General features: G+C 57.8%; 1 protein-coding gene across 2 annotated transcripts; it reads right to left on the minus strand.

The window, feature by feature from the left end:
- Positions 1-118: 118 nt before the first annotated feature.
- Positions 119-15755, minus strand: LOC111152828 (formin homology 2 domain containing 1). 2 transcript variants are annotated; one of them, XM_022511496.1, is made up of 24 exons: positions 15500-15755; positions 8135-8241; positions 7706-7770; positions 7313-7380; positions 7134-7239; positions 6963-7057; positions 6584-6695; positions 6407-6501; positions 6150-6293; positions 5891-6036; positions 5550-5726; positions 5404-5427; positions 4968-5021; positions 3981-4096; positions 3290-3894; positions 2806-2961; positions 2399-2581; positions 2189-2308; positions 1950-2111; positions 1346-1536; positions 1061-1253; positions 817-979; positions 541-741; positions 119-468 (listed from the first exon to the last, which is right to left on the minus strand). In XM_022511496.1, the coding sequence occupies exons 1-24, from the start codon at positions 15698-15700 to the stop codon at positions 386-388; spliced, it is 3567 nt and encodes a 1188-aa protein (XP_022367204.1). In that variant the 5' UTR covers positions 15701-15755; the 3' UTR covers positions 119-385. The 2 variants fall into 2 exon arrangements, with proteins under 2 accessions (XP_022367204.1, XP_022367203.1); XM_022511495.1 differs by lacking the exons at positions 4968-5021; positions 5404-5427 and having other exon boundaries at positions 5550-5807.
- Positions 15756-15853: the final 98 nt, after the last annotated feature.

The raw sequence follows: 15853 nt of genomic DNA on the forward strand, positions 1-15853 counted from the left end.
CTGTGTGGGTGATAATGGAATGGCAAGGCAGGAAGAGCCAGTCCTTTGGTACTAGCCTCCAGCTGCAGACCGAGTGTGGTGGGTACCTTGAAAAAAAGAAAAGGCGCTTGGGTTGGCTATGAAAACTTTATTATACTCCATGTGTTCAGGGAGCTTATACAAGTACGTGTACAAGTACACACACACACACGCACACACACACACAAACACACACACACTTGCACACAGGCACGCATAGCTAATACTGCTCAAGGCATTGTCCACTGGGCACAGAGTGGCCCTGGGGTTGGAAAGAGGCCCAGAATTCTGCCGATCCCTCCTCACTCTCTAGTCTCTTGCACTGCAGGCTGGGGCCCCAGTAGGTAGGTGTCCAGAGGCAGGGCCTTCACACCTCCAGGCCAGGACCCTTGCTCAGTCCCAGGGCCTGTACCAGGTCCTCTCCGAGCCCGCTCTTCAGTGTCCGTCTCACTGCAGGGACAGAGCAGGTTGGAGGGGGTTGATGGAATAAAGGCGGGTGGTGGGCGTTTGGGAAGTACTCACAAGACTTGCGGTTGCCCCGGGAACGTTTGCGCTCCCGAGCAGCTAAGGCACGAGGACTGCTCTTGGTCACTGACTGCACCAGCAAATCCATGATCTCATCGGAAGTGTCACTGGGTAAATTGGAGCCTGGGGGTTCTTCTGGGGGTGCAGTGGAGGGCCCTGTTGCTATCGGCGTGACTGGGGAGCTGCTCTGGACCATGCCTAAGGGAGGCCAGACGGGGAAGTCAGGTCACAGTGACTGCAAAGCCCATTGCTCCCAGTGGCCACAGGTCCCACCTCTGCTGCGGCGGCCATGTGTGGTGTCCTCCGGCTTGCTGGTCAGCAGACTCTTCATGCTGGCGTGACTGTCGGCATCACCCCGCCCTGGCCCACTGCCCACAGCCATTGGGACAGATGGGTGATTGGGGGCTTCCCCAGCCACACCTGAGAACTTCTCTGTCTGCAGAAGAGAGAAGGATGAGCTGGGAGCAGGGGAAGGGAGCCACAGGGCGCGGTAGGCCAGACCTGGAAGGGTGCCCACCTCCGTGATCATGCGGCCCCGGGTCTTGTTGCGCTCCCGGTAGGTGGCACGCTTCTGCTGCTGCTGCAGCACCCGTTCCCGGCACGTGCGGTACTCAAGGGCAAACTCGCGCAGCGTGTGGCAGAACTGCATGATGCGCACTTCCCGGGCCGCGGGTGCCGTGTAGCCCAGGTACAACAGGAAGGCGTGGAACCTGGGCCGGGTGGGGGAGGGAGGGATGGTGAGTCCCGCGTGGGGTTTGAGGGATGGCGGTGGCGGTCCTGCCTCTCTGGCCCACGTGCCTACCTGTTGCAGACACGGCGGTGTACTACCCGCAGCATGGCAACACGGCGACCACACTGGGCCAAGAAGTGGGTGAGGCGGGCACGCAGGGCTGGGGACAGCTCATGCTTGGCCAAGCTCCGTAGGCTCTCCTCAGTTGCCCGGCTCCGACGCTCCAGCTGCCCCAAGTTCTCAGTCAGCTGCTCGAAGTCCACCTGGAAAAGCAGGGGGTACATGTGCTGTCATCCCCCCACAGAAAGGCACTACTTGTGCCTGCCTCCGTCAGGTCAGCCGGCTTGGGCCCTGATAGCCAAGACCTGCCTCCTGCCCTCCAAAAGCACACAGTCTACTGTAGGAGACAGACAAGTCCATTTAATCTAATGTGGAACAGAGAATCTTTCTTGGGGGAAGTGGTGGCTGAATGGAGACCCAAAGACAGTAGGTGTGTGTAGCCAGGCCAATAGAGGAAAGAGTGTTTCTGGTCAAGGACACAGCCCATGCAGACACCTCTAGCTGAGCACACTCCGGCACAACAGCCCAAACTGTTGGGGAGGGAGAGCCAGCCCCAGGAAGCAGCACACCCTCATTTCCACGGCTGGGCTTAGTCAAGCCTCTGGCTGGTGCTAACCTTGGCACAGCGGGTCAGGGCAGGGATTTCTGAGTAGAGGTCCGAGGAATCAGGCCGGGTCTGGAGCACCAAGGAGCAGAGATGGTGCAGCAATGACTGCCGGCGCACTGTGTCCTTCACCTCTGACACCTTCTCCAGGTAGCTCAACTCGAAGCCGCTGCTCTGAAAGGGCTCCATCTGAGCCTGGGCCCAGCTGGCTCCAGGGCCCTGGCCCCCAGCCCTCGTGTGCTGCCACTCACCTGGGAACCGTTGAGGAAGTTGCCCACAGCCAGGAGAGTGGCCAGGATGCAGCGGAAGGTGGCATTTTGTACCAGCTGTGCCATGCCCACTTTCAGGTCAAATAGTGGCTCTGCGATTTCCTGGAGTGGGAGGTGATGGAGGGACTCTCAAATTACCTGGTCCTCATGCTCACTGGGCCCAGGTTCTGCCCCACCCCATAATCCAAGTACCCGCTCCATGCTGTCGTAGTCCAGCTTGAAGGCCCAGAGTTGTAGGCGGGCGGCCAGGCCCCCAATGGAGGCAAGGGTCATCAGGAAGTTCTCAGCTGGGCCCAGGGGTACGTCGGGATTGGCTAGCTGGGCCTCCTCGATCTTCTGCCGTTCCTCCTCCGTGGGCATCATAGTCAGCAGTTTCTGAGGATGCAGCCACCACCCCAGAGTCCCTTCAGTCCTGGCCTGAGGCTTTAGGCATTGGTTTGGACTCGTCCCTAGGTCATCCAGGGGATCCCCAGGGTCTGGGGACTGCTCTAGAAATACCAAGCCCATGCCCACCACTGGAGGGACAGGAAATGCCCACTGACCAAAGGAGAGGGCCAGACCGCCCACCTCCCTCCCACCCCCCTAGCTGGTATCCCCACCTCAATGCCATCCTTGCTGACAGCAAACTCATCAAAGTTGAGCAGGGCAGCCTTAATGACATGCACAGGTGGCAGGGTGGTTAGGCCAATGTTGATGGCGTTGCTGCGCTTGGGGTCCAGCACTGTGGTCATTGTCCGGCGGCCCTCACCAGCTTTCTTTAAGGTTGGGGAGAAGGGTGGTAATGAGATTGGGAAAAGAACTAGCTGGGGCAACAACTGAAGAGGGCACTCTTAAATCCCCCTTCTAAATGGCCAGATGGTGGGGTCCCCCCACAACCAGGGATCTGGGATGTGTAAGGCCTTGGGATGAGTTGAGATTCTAGTTAGGGCTCTGCTGATACCTTGTTGAGAGACCTTGGACAAGACTTGATGCCTTTCTTTGCCTCGGTTCCCCCATGTGGGAAATGAGCGGCAGTTCAGACCCTTAAGCTCTGATTGCCTCCTGTCTCCACTGGGGTTACCCTGCAGATGAGGGTGGGTTTACCTTGGAAGGCAGCACGTCCTTGGCACGGGACTCAAACAGGTGTTCCAGCCTGGCTGTGTCCACTGAGACAGGTTCCAGTGAGGCCCACAGGGTGGGGCAAGGCCCAAAACGGCTCCCAGAGCCTCCGTGGCCCCCAGCCAGCTTTAGCTCCCGCCAGAAGAGTTTTACTGTCTTCCTCTTGCTGGGGAGGGCTAGACCATCAGGTGCTGAGGGAGGAAGTGGGGCGGCCGGAGGTGGAGGTGGTGAGAGTGAGCCTTTGATGGGTGGGGGAGGTGGGGGTGGAGGAGGCGGGGGGCCTCCAGAGAGCGCAGGCAGTGGGGGTGGTGGGGGTGGGACCCCTTTCACAGCCTCCACAGCCTCCACATTCAGCATGTCCTCGTCTTCATCCTCCCCCAGATCTGAGAAGTCCAGGTCTCCAATGCAGAGCTTGGGTACACGGATAGGAAACTCCTGAATGGGCTCAGCCTTGGGGCTTGGTGGGGCCAGTGGCACCTTGGGCTCTGGCTCAAGGCTCCGCTGGGCCCGGAGCAGACCTCGGGGGACAGGGCTCTGGGGTGTTCTGGGTGCAGAGCCTGGTTCTGGGGAGCCCCATAGTTCCCGGGTATCTAGAAAAGAGAAGCAGCTGTTAGCATCATGCCCTCTGTGGAGCAACAGGGCAACACGAGTGGATTCTACCCACCTGCCTACTTACCTGGGTGTCCATCGGCCTCATCGGCCATGGCCCCAGCCAGTGTCTCTGCCCGGCCCTGGGCCAGTGCAGCCTGCTTCTCTGTTTCTGCCGCTGCCACATTCTCCAGGAACCGGGCTCTGGAGGGAGGCACTTGTCAGTGAGGATGTCTGACACAACCTAGCCCAGGGTGGTGTACATGCCTTACTGGGCCCCTGGGCACTGCCCCAAATTGCAGGCACACACAGACACACAGGGGAACAGTCCATGCGCTGAGCAGACCCAGGACTTACCCCCCAAGGCCAGTCCCTGTTCAGTCCTCCATATCTGGGGAGGGTCAGTACCAACAAAACATCCTCAGGTCAACATATGGGGAGAAGTTCTGCTTAACGTCTAACATGCAACCTTGCTGCTGTTCATGTTCACTGTCTTGATTCTAGACAAGGACTCTCAGAGCAGGGGAAGGGGACAGCTGTCTCATGCCTGGTAGCTCAGAGAGCTATGACCCATGCCCAGAAAAGGGCCTAGCAAACAACAGGCTTTAGCTTGCGAGTCTTATGCTTTACTGACTGAGCTACCACAACAGGCACTCAGTTTATGTGGAAGTACTGAACGTGATCCAGTGTCTTTTTCCAGCCCCTCCAGCCTCTTTCGGCCCTCGGTCCCTGCCCTTCCCTCAGTCCGAGGTTGTTTCTCTTCCCCCACACCGTACAGCACCCTAGACACCCTAGATAGCTTATCCTGCCTTCTTCCTGGGAGAATGGGCTCTAGGTTGGGAGTCTGTGTCCTCATTTCTGGTTGAGGCTGTTAAGGTGTCACTATCAAAGCACAGGGACCACTATGGAATTGCTTCCCTACCCCTAGGATAACAGAGGAGGCATATATCTGGGAGAGGGTGGGCCTGAGAGTCCCCCAGCTCTGCGGCATGAGGCACATGGAACCCCTGCTGGGGGAAGCAATGCTGAAGCCCTGAGCACGTGGCAGGCCTGGCGGGTTGGCCTCTGTACTTACTCCAGCCTGGCCTGCTCAGTAGGGGACTGAGGGACAGGTGGGCTCTCTGGGGCCCTGGGTGGGGGGGATGAGAGGAAGAGATGGTAATTGTGGTGCCTGCTCCACTCCAAAGCCCAGCTGCTCATACCCACCCAGAGCTGGGCGGTAATACCAGGGGTTCTTTCCCAGCCCCCGCGGGAAGGGGAGGTATGGAGGAGGCAGGACATGAGGAAACTGGAAATGGATGGGAGAGACTGACACGAAGCAGGACAGGGAGCAATAAGAGACAAAGACAGAGCAGAACAAGAGAGTCAAGGGATAGCAACAGAGAAACAAAGAAGGGGGGCCAGGGGATAGATGACAAAGGGGCAGGGACAGGTAGAATGCCAGAAAGAGATGAAGACAAGCAGCAGGAGGAGGAGAGAGAGCAGAACCCCACCTCTCAGCAGTCACTTACCAAACAGGAGCAGTTTGGTGAAGTCTGGAAAGAAAGAGAAAGCACGCGTTTGGGCAGAGGAGTTTGGGCAGAGGAGGCGGAGGGGCTCAGAGTGCAGGGACAGCTGGAGAGAGGACTCTAGGGGCAGTCTCTATCTCCCTGCTTACTTGTAGATGCTCCTCTCACTGGAGCTGTCGGCTGAGGGCCCCACAGAGATGGCAGGAAAGAGGTTCACTGAGGTACAGAGGCCAGAAGCTGGGCCCGCAGGTTTAGGGGCCAGGCTGGTCGACAGGGCAGGGCCAGCGGAGTAGGTGGAGATTACTGCCGAGGAGGGGTCCCCGGGGCTCGAGGTGGAGTCCCCTGGGCTTGAGGGGCCTGTCCGAGGTGAGGCAGGGCCTGTGCGGCCAGTTGCGGGGCCTGCAGGGCTAGAGGCGGGGCCTGTCAACTGACAAGGCCACTGCTGGGCGGATCCACCCTTCCCCATGTGCCAAGGCAAGTTCTCTCTTACCCAGGCTCCGAGGGGCGCACAGGGCAGCCCCCGCCTTCTAGAGACCGGCGGCTCCTCTTGCCCTCCTCCGAAGAGGGCTTTCTGCGTTCCCGCCGCCCACCTGCAGTGGCTTCCTCAATGTCTCCATCCTCCAACCGCAGGGCATTCTAGTGGAGGTGGACCCAGATGTGAGCCGCTGAGACCCGCATAGGTAGGGTGGGGTGCTGGGGAACTGCGCCTCTTCCCTCCCTTCCAGCCGCGCCCAGATGGCCCAGCCTACCTCATAGAGCACAAGCTGTGTGCGAAGGTCGAAATCAGTCCCCGATGCGCCCAAGTGGCGCTGGACCAGAGCTTCCATGCCCTGCTGCTCCAGTGCATCTGTCACATCATAGAAGGAGTCCTGGTCTGGAAGCGCTGCCAGTGTCTAGAGGGTGGGGATGGGAGGGCAAGGCTAAGGCTGATGGAAACCGGAAGTTAGGAGCTTTAGGGGCCTAGAATTGGCACCTGGTTCTCCCCCCTTCTCAGGGCCCCTCCCACCTTGTTGATGAGAGTGACCGTGTACACCAACAACTCGGGGTCAGCACCATTCTTCTCCTCCAGGATGGACACCAGATTGGCCCAAGGAAGACAGCCTGACACAGAAAGGGGAGCGATCATGCGGGGACAGGTAGGAGAGAGGGCTCTGAGTGGTTGGAGGAAGGGACACTCTCTCACCTGTGGAGCTGGCCACAGAGTTGACGGCACGGATAAGCAGCGGCGCATTGCTCTCCGAGTACTCCACAAATACCAGCAGCAGCTTCAGGGCCGTTTTCACCACCAAGCGGGACTGGGGGGAGGGGTCACCACATATGAGTGGGGCTTGGGCCAGACTTGTGCCAGCTCCTGGTGGGGAGGGTTAAGGGCTTCTGGGGCTGGACCCAGAGAGGAGAGTCTAGGCACAAAGACCCTGGCCCCAGACCCAGGTCTTGGAGAGCCTTCTAGGCTTAGAGGAGCCTTAGACTCACTCCATTCCAACCCATTTTGAAGAAGAGGAGACTGAGGTCAGAGAGAGGCAGTGGGAGAAGGGTGCATGGCTGTGTGGAGGGCCACTTACCACGCTGGCACACAGTGTGTACAGCCACTGCACAGTCTCACTGTGGGCCACCACCCCCAGCATCCCATCCACAAACAGCATCAGCTGGCCTAGTGCTGGGGACACAGGGACAAGACAAGGTCAGGTAGGGGTTGCCAAAGGCAGGGGTCATGAGGGAGGAAAGGGGCTGACCTCGGAGGATGTAGCTCTGGTAGTTGTGGTCGGCAGCAGCGCCCACACGGATCAGGCAGCTCAGCCCCTCTGAGTGCACAAATTCTGGCACCAGGTCCTTGTCCTCCTGGGGACACCATGGAGGAGTTTAAGCAGGGCTCAGGCTGGACGCCCAACCCCAGCTCTCTTCTGGGCCTCACCTGGAAGATCTGCTTTAGTGAGAAGAGGGAGCGACGCAGCTCAGGGCCACTGGAGCCATACAACTTTTCTGCAAGGGGTAGGTGGACATGGAAACCTCAAGGGGGCACAGACACCCTCTTCTACTGGAACACAATCCCCCACCAAAGAGTATTCTAGTACTCTTGAACCCCCAGCCTCCTCCTCCACTGCCTGACTCTGGGCAACCCCCATCGCGGTTTAGCTGCAGCATCAGCCCTTGGCCCTGGAAGGAGAGGTCAGGATAGGAATGGGGAGGGGCTGCACATCTTGTCTCCCATATGCCTTGTCCATTGTCCAGCACAGGCCCGAAAGAAATTGAGCCAGTGGGGCTGGGGAGGGGGGATTCCTGGACTCTAATGCCCTCATACACTTACCCAAGATGGCATTGACCCTCACAGAGAGTTGAGTACGCAGGATGAGTGTAGGCTTCCGCCCTTTGCTGGAATCAAGTAGCCTAGTCAGCAGTTTCCAGGCCATTCCTCAAGGGTCCCTGCTCCCATACCAGAGCAGCTAAAGACCACTCCACATGCCAACCCTGGCCCAACTCCTTCCTTCCTAACAAGAGGATGTGTGCAAACATAGGTATCTCAGGTATGTGCAAGAGCCCCTCCCCCCCAGTCCCGGGCATCAGGTAACACTGGCTAGGTCTTGGGATTCCCTTTGCACACAGTCCCCTGGGGTGGCAGAAGGTAACCCATACCCCAGGCTAGAGATCAGGTGTCCTGGCCGCTGACACCTGAGCCAGCCCCTGGTGGAAGCAAGGTTGGGGGCCAGCCTTGCTTCCCCTTCCCATCAGCTCTGACCTGATCTCTTCATAGAAGCTCTCCAGCATCTCCCGCTGCTCTTCCAGAGACAACTCGGGGTCCAGGTAGTATCCAGAGGGAGACACTTGGAGGGCACAGTCCTCCAGCTGGGGACAAAGGGAATAGCTATCAGGGGTGGGAAAGAGGTGGCAGGGGTATTTCCGAAGACCCTATGACCTCCCGACCCCCACTCAGGGAGCTGGCAGAGTGGCAGACCACAGGGTGCGTTGCAGCCTCGAATTCCTCCAGCAGCCGTTTCTTGCAGGCCTGCTACATGCAGTGCAGCCCCCGCAAGATGCCAGGCTTTCTGGCCCTTAGCACGTGCTGTATCTTCCAGCTAACACCTACCCAGTCTGTAGGTTTCAGATCAGGTAATGGTTTTTTGGAACGCTCTCCTCCACTCCTCTAACCAATGCTATGCAACCCATTCCATCCCATGTGTGCAGCTCCGTGTGAGGTCTTCCGCAGAGCGTGATAATATCCTAGACCCTACTCTTCTTCCCCACTAACCATGGGTTCTCTGGGTTCAGGCACCATGTCTGTCTTGCCCTATGCCATATCTGCAGAGCCCAGCACAGCATTTGGCTCACACTAAGTGCTTACTAAACACTGTTGAGCTAATGAACGTGAATAAGGAAGGGGAATAGAGAGAAGATGGGAGGAAGTTCCTGCTTTCGAGGAAGTTCACAGCCCTGGGGTGATAAGCTGCATCCACAAAGCATTCAAGCCCAGGGAGAAAGTGTAAACCAAGCTGGGAGAGGTGTGTGTGTTGTCTCCCTGAACCGACGTGGTGAGGAGCTGCAGGTAATACATGGGGGTAAGTCCCTCTAAGCTTCAGGGTCTTTGCCTGCCCCATGGGAGCTGGACCTCAGAGGCCTCCAAGGGGCCTCTGAAAACCAGGTTTTAGGGTCTGACTCAGTCAGTCTGCACTGGGTCCCTGAAATCTGCATTGTACAAGGCACACGTTCTACCCACGTGTCTGCTTCCCACATATCTCCGCTGCGCCCTGAGCCTGGCTCCAGTCCGCCACTACCAGGCGTGACACTGGCCTCTTGAGAAGTACCTGTAGAGCGGGCTAGTGAAGTGACTCCAGAGAGTTTGAGGGCAGCAGCACTGGGCCTCTTCTGGACACCCCTCCGGTAGCACAGAGCCGGAATGCAGGGCTCAGCAAAGTCCCCTTGAACTGAGTGGTCCTGCTCCTTGATGTAACATGGCCCAGGGAGAGCCCACCTCTGGAGAAGCAGGGTGTTTTCTGGCTTCCCTCTTACTGCGAAAGTCAATCCCATCATTTGTCCTGTTGTTCTGTCAGCCCGCCCTGCTCTGGGCCCAATCCAAAGGCTTCCAGCTGCCCTTGGTCCCCTGGGTGGGGGAAGGGAGTCCAGAACCTGCCCCTACCTCTGTTTCTGCTTTGCACCCCTGCTCACGCCTGAGAACCTGACCCAGCTCCTTCCTGGCAGTTCAGCCTTGAGGCGCTTGGGTGACACCCCCTCTCCCCCCCGCCCCCCGGGCGCCCCCCCCCCCCCCCCCCCCCCCCGGCTCCCCTCCTCCACCCTGTCTCGCCTGGGACATGGGACATAGGACAAACACTCCAGGCTGTTCTCTGTCCCACTTCCTGCCTGGCTGCCTGCCCTCCCTTGGGCGCCTTGGGCGGGCCTGGCCTCTCTCCCCTCCCTGGGAGCGAAGTCATCTTCTCCAGGGCCTACTAGCAACAGGCCTGAGATGGGGAGGCAAGGCCCCAGGGCTGGGGTGCTCTGTCTTGGGCCAGCTCAGCTGAGGGCAACCCCACATTCTTCCTGATCCCTTTTCCCACATGGTGACTCAGCAGCCTGCCTTCCCCACCCCCATCCAAGCACAGCTGCATCCCCTTCCACCTTGGACTAGAGGATCCTGGGACCCTAGAGAAACATATCCACACACCCTGCCCCAGCCCCAGAGCAACAAATTCCTTCAGGGATCCCCCAATTCACACATCTATAGAATAGCTCACTCATTCAAACATTTATGGACCAGGCTGGTTTGAAGTGCTGAACACACAGCAGGGAAGAAAATAACTGCTCCTTCTCTTCCTGCCTTCCAGCAGAGGCAGGCAGGCTCGCCTCAGGAAAAGGCTACAAATGAATGTAGAAGTATAAGTGCCATGAATGCAAAGCAGAGGGGTGGAGTGCTATGAAGGTAAACACTGGGGGCGATCAGATTATGCCTGGTATGTACTTCCACACCTAGGTTCATGGTCCGGTGTATATATATATGCTCTGCTGGAGCACGGGTCCAAGAAGCACACCCCCACAAAACTCAGCTCCAGCAGGCTCTCCTCCCCTCCTGCAAGCACGTTTGTGTGCTCTCATCCCAAGTGAGCAGAGAATGGCTCTCTCCTTCCAGAATGCCTGCATATACTTGGGGTAAGGTCCTGAAGGCCAAGTGCTCCATCATCAGTGGCCTCCCTAGAGAAGTCCTGAGGTAGCAGCCAGCCCAAAGCCTCCAAGGATGGTGCCCCCCACCCCCAACCCAGCTGCCTGTCCTGGGTGGAGATGGGGGAGGGTGGGCTAAGGTAGCAAAGAACAGAGACTTCCTGCCAGCTGGGTGGTGCTTGTCCCTCACACCCCTGGCCCCTTGCTTGGGTCACCACTCTGAGAGCCAAACCTCTGGGGCTTGTTTCTCACACCCTGGGGCTGAGCCAGGCCAGAATAATCCTGCTGACAGTGCTTAGGGTCCGCACAGGGCCCACGTGGGCCCACATCCTTGACTCCCTCCTGGTTCTTGTCTTGCACGCTTCTCCGTGTCTGTCTTGGAGTGGAGTCCTCTCCCTTCTTCCCAGGCTCAGCCCCTCCCTTTAGCATCCAGCCCACTTTTCTCTTGGTTCTCTGTGCTTAGGCTTTTCTGACAGCCTAAACCAACTCATTCCATATGGGTTTTGTTTTTTTTTTTAAGATTTTATTTATTTGTTGGAGAGAGAGAGAGCACACAAGCAGGCAGAGTGGCAGGCAGAGGCAGAGACAGAAGCAGGCTCCCTGCCGAGCAAGAAGCCTGATGGGGGACTTGATCCCAGCACCCTGGGATCATGACCTGAGCTGAAGGGAGCTGCTTAACCGACCGGCTTTAAATTCAGGGCCAAACTTAGAGGACCATGGTGGTCTACTACCCAGTATTTTTCATTAACTACAAATCAGGTGAGAATGAACACTAGGGGCAGGGAAAGAAGATGGAGCAGAGGGCAGAATTATATGCTGAAGGACTCCTCTTCTAGGAAATAATTTTGCTAACTGCTTTTTTTTTTTAAGATTTTATTTATTTGTTCATGAGATACAGAAGGAGAGAGACAGAGGCAGAGGCAGAAGGAGAAGCAGGCTCCCTGCTGAGCAGGGAGCCCGGGATGCGGAACTCGATCCCAGGACCCTGAGACCACGACCCGAGCCGAAGGCAGACACCCAACCATCTGAGCCACCCAGGTGCCCCATTGCTAACTGCTTTTTTCTTTTGCTTTCCTATAAACATGAGACCCTTGTGGCGCCTGGCTGGCTCATTTGGAGAACATGCAACTCTGGATCTTGGGGTCATGAGTTTAAGCCCCACACTGGGTGTAGAGATTACTTAAACAAACAAACAAACTTTAAACGTGAGATCCTCCTTCTACTGTTATCTTGGGTTTCCAACTAGACCATGACTTCCTGGATGAGACACTATGGATGGGCCTTGAGGAGGGAAATCCACATTAGTTATGCCTCCTCTGTGTCACATACCAGGTTGCTTAGTTGTTTGATTCTCCTGCTATTCCTTTTTTTTTTTTTTTTTTAAGTTTTATTTACTTAAGTAATCTCTACGCCCAAAGTGGGGCTCAAACCCACAATCCTGAGATCAAGCATCAGATGCTTTACCAACTGAGCCAGCCAGGTGCCCCTCTCCTGATAATCCTTTTACAGGTGAGGAAACCAAGGCTCAGAAACTCAGTGAATATGCCCCAGGCTACACAACCAGGAATGGAACCAGGGCTAACTGACCTAGATCTTGGGAGCATGTAGGGTTGCTAAGGGCTGAAGACCACCCCTCAGCTTTCTGGACTCTGCAAATACCCCAAACTGGTCTTTCCAGTTGTAGCAAGGGAACACAAAAGAACACATAAGCATCATACACACCAAGGTAACCGTGCCTACATCTGCAAGGACCTAGGTCCTGGGGTCCCTTACGAGGCTGCATCTCAGGCTCCCTAGCCCGGAATGACCAGTAAATTGGACATGGACGGTGGTCCCAGAGAAAGCTGGGAGAAGCCATGATCATGTCCATATCCCAGTCTTCTAGTTTCCCCCAAAGACCTCCGTATCAGGGAAATAAAGGGCTCAGTTCATCACCAGAGCACCCCATCTTACCCTTAAGACTCATCTGAGACCCCTCCAGTTGGTCCCTGTCCCAGCAGATCAGGTTCACATTTTAGCCCCCTTGCCACATTGCTCCTGAGAGGTAAACTAAGGCTGGAGTACGGAGGGTGCAAGGGAAAGAAACATTCAAGGACAGTGCCACCCCTGTCCTCCTCTAATCTTTAGCCACGGCTGGGGAAACAGAGTTACTGGTGATGGACAGATTTCTAGGGCTATCCCTGCTGCTGTAAGTAGGGGGCTCCTGGGGCCTTTGCATCAGGATCAGAGCGGCACTCAGGTCTCTCTGCCCAGAACCCACGGAGAAGTCAGTGCTGTCTCATACGTGGCAGGGCCTTTAGGTGTCCAAGAGGGGCTCCTGAGGCACTGCCCAGAAGACCAAAATGTAGCAGAGTTCTGGGTAGAGATGAAATGCAGGGCCAGAGGGTCAGGTTCTCCCCTGGGCAGGGGCACGTTCCAGGGCTGAGAGGTTTCTGCACTGAGGGAAGACAGATACTCGCAATATTCCCCTGCGGACACCCAGCGTGGCCCAAGGCACTGCCAGGACCCTCCCCACCCCCCTCACCCCTCCCACTCCCACCCAAGGCCAGGAGATGAGTCAGAGGCTGTGGCAAGGAGCTTCCTCCTAGACTAGGAGGAAATGAGCAAGGCCTTCTCAGATCTGAAAGCTCTAAACGGTTTAAAAAGGAAGCCCCCAGGGGAACTCTAGTGGCTAGGCCCAGCCCAATGGGGTATGTGGGGTGGAGCTCCAGAGAGAAAGTGGGCTGGGCCTTCCTACATTCCCAGGGAGGGAGCAGGGTCTGCAGGGATGATGAAGGTCAGTGCCCAGAGTGGGAGGGCAGATGTCATCTCTTGACTGTGTCCTGTTTCCCTGTTGGACAGATGTACAGAGGATAAAGTATTGAGTGGAGACCCCCTCCTTATTATTTCTGCTCTAGGCCTGGGATGGGAATGCTTGGGTTTCTGGGCCACCTCTTCCCTCTTTAGGGCTATGTAGGCAGGCTTGAGTCATGTCTGTGCCCTTGGGGCATGTGCTTATAGGAGCAGGGGAGGAACCAGCTGTTGATATTTCCTGCAAGGAGCAGCCCTGCTCCCCCTCTCTCAACCCTCTGATGTCCCTGCCCCTACCCTATTCTCAGCCCTTCTTCCTCCAGCCTTCTATTCTGGGGCTGTGGTCACAGTTTATATTTGGGATGAGCACATCACAGTGTATCTGACCATTCCTGGCAGAGCTGCCAGCCCCAGGGAATCCTGGCTACAGGCACAGTGGTAACTCAGTGTGCCCACCAGCATATCCTGCCTGTGGGGGATATGGTAGTCCTCAGGTACACCAAGTGGGAGATCCTAAAGGTGGGGAGACCAGGAATGCCTGAGGCGGGGAGTTTATACTTAACACATTCTACATCTGAGCTCTGTAGTGTCTTTAGCTATGAAGTACAGAGCACCTGGTGCAGCAGGGAGATGGGTCCCTAAGTGAGGGGAAGAAAATGGGGTGGGTTCTTTTCTGTTGCTGACCTCCCAAATCTGCCTCTAATTGGGAAGAGGGCTGTTAGGGCTAAGTCCTGTCCTAGAGTGGGGAGTGGGAGGATTACTGTGTTTTCTGTAGTGCTCCAGGCTTACTTCAGCACCAGGAGCTCCAGGAGCCCGAAGGCAGGAACCTAGACCTGGTTTAACACCCCTCTCCAGCGCCCATCCTGAATTGAAGGTGGCCTCGGGCTGGACGTGATCCTTCCAGGCCCACCTCAGGTTGCCCCTTTGAAAAGGGCAAAACAAAAGGGGTTGCATCAAAACTCTAAAGTGGGCAGTGAGCTGCAACCTTCAAGCCGTGGCCTTGAAGCCCAGGCTCTGCCCAGACACGCGCCACTCCCCCGGCGGATAATCTCACCAACTCTCCCGCCCGCGCTCAGAGGCGGGGCCGGCCCGCAGAGCGAGGAATGCAGGCTGGGGGCCTGGCGCCCGGGGCACATTCCAGGGGAGACCCCGGGCCTGGGGGGCAAGTTTGCGCAACTCGCCTCAGCTAAGGCTGATAACAGGCAGGGCACCCCCGCCAACTCTATCTCCTTGTCCTCACCACTCGGTGTATACTGGCTGGCGGGGAACCCTGGTGGGGGTGGTAGTGCGCCTCCCAGAGTTCTGGTCCGGAAACCCAGCGCGCCGGAAAGCGCTGCCTGCAGGGGGCTGAGCGCAGGGAGCCGGAGGGGAGGTAGGGCCAACCATCTGGAAAAGGGCCTCTCCCAGCGCTGTGCACGAGTCTGCTCCGGGACGCAGGCAAACTAGGGCAGGCTGGCGGTTTAAAATTAGCCCGGCCCGCCCCCTCCCTTCTAGCGGTGGGCCGGCGGCGGCGGGAGTACGGGATGGTGGGGGCGGTGACTCAAAGGGCTTTTCCACCAATGCAGACACCAGCTAGTTCTCGGTGTGTCCCGGGCCGGACCGGTTCCCCTGGACTCATCTCTCCCCGAGAAGCCTCTCTTCTACTGGCACTCCCAAGCAGGGCCCCCACCTACGGAATTAACACTCAACCCGGCAGGACCCAATCCAGCCTCCAGAAACCGCTGGAAGCCTTGGCCGCCCCCAGTGGCCCGCCCCCGGATCCGCCCCTCCTCTTGGTCCCGCCTCACCTCACCTGAAGCAGGTGGAAGCTGGTCCTTCCCCGGCTCCAACTTTTAGTCCGCTACTACCCAAACACCTACTGTCCCTTTATTCAGATCGGTTACCCAGGCAGACAGGCCCCGAAGAGACCCCGAACAACTCCCCAGGTGGGCCTCACTTCGAGGGGCAGCCAGAGTGGCGCAGACCACAAACTCCCATCTCCCTTCTTCAGCTTCCCTCAACTTGAGAGGCGTCCCGCGAAAGCAAGGCAGCGTGGATCTTGAGTCCCCAGCCCAAGACTTTCCCGCAGAAGCGCACCCGCTCCAGCCTCTCCCCGAGGGTTACCTCCCAAAGGCTTTCATGGCGCCATGAACCTTTGATCGCCTCCAGTCTCCCCGGGTCCCCTCACCTTCAGTGGAGCCGCCAGCAGGCGGTGCAGTGCGGGTATCTGCGCACCCAGGGGCAGCGCCCCGTCCAGGCTGCAGGTGGGGGCCCGGCGCGGCTCCGGGAAGTTGGCACATGCGAAGGGGTCGGTGTCCTCCAAGTACTGCACCCGCACAGTCACCACTGATACCGGGTCCCCGTCTCCGCGGTCTTCCTCGCCCGCCATCGTTTGTCACTGGCTCACGCCGCGCCTCCGGGACTGTCCCGGCCCGGCGGCGGCGTCTGCTCAACTAGCTCCGCTGTCTGGGCCGGGTCGGACCGGACGAGGCTGAGGAGGGGCGGAGCCAGGCGGAGGCGGGGCCTAGGAAGGGGGTGGAGC

The sequence above is a fragment of the Enhydra lutris genome, unplaced genomic scaffold, assembly GCF_002288905.1.
Source record: "Enhydra lutris kenyoni isolate GAN:26980312 unplaced genomic scaffold, ASM228890v2 scaffoldscaffold30, whole genome shotgun sequence".
NCBI classification, from domain to species: domain Eukaryota; kingdom Metazoa; phylum Chordata; class Mammalia; order Carnivora; family Mustelidae; genus Enhydra; species Enhydra lutris.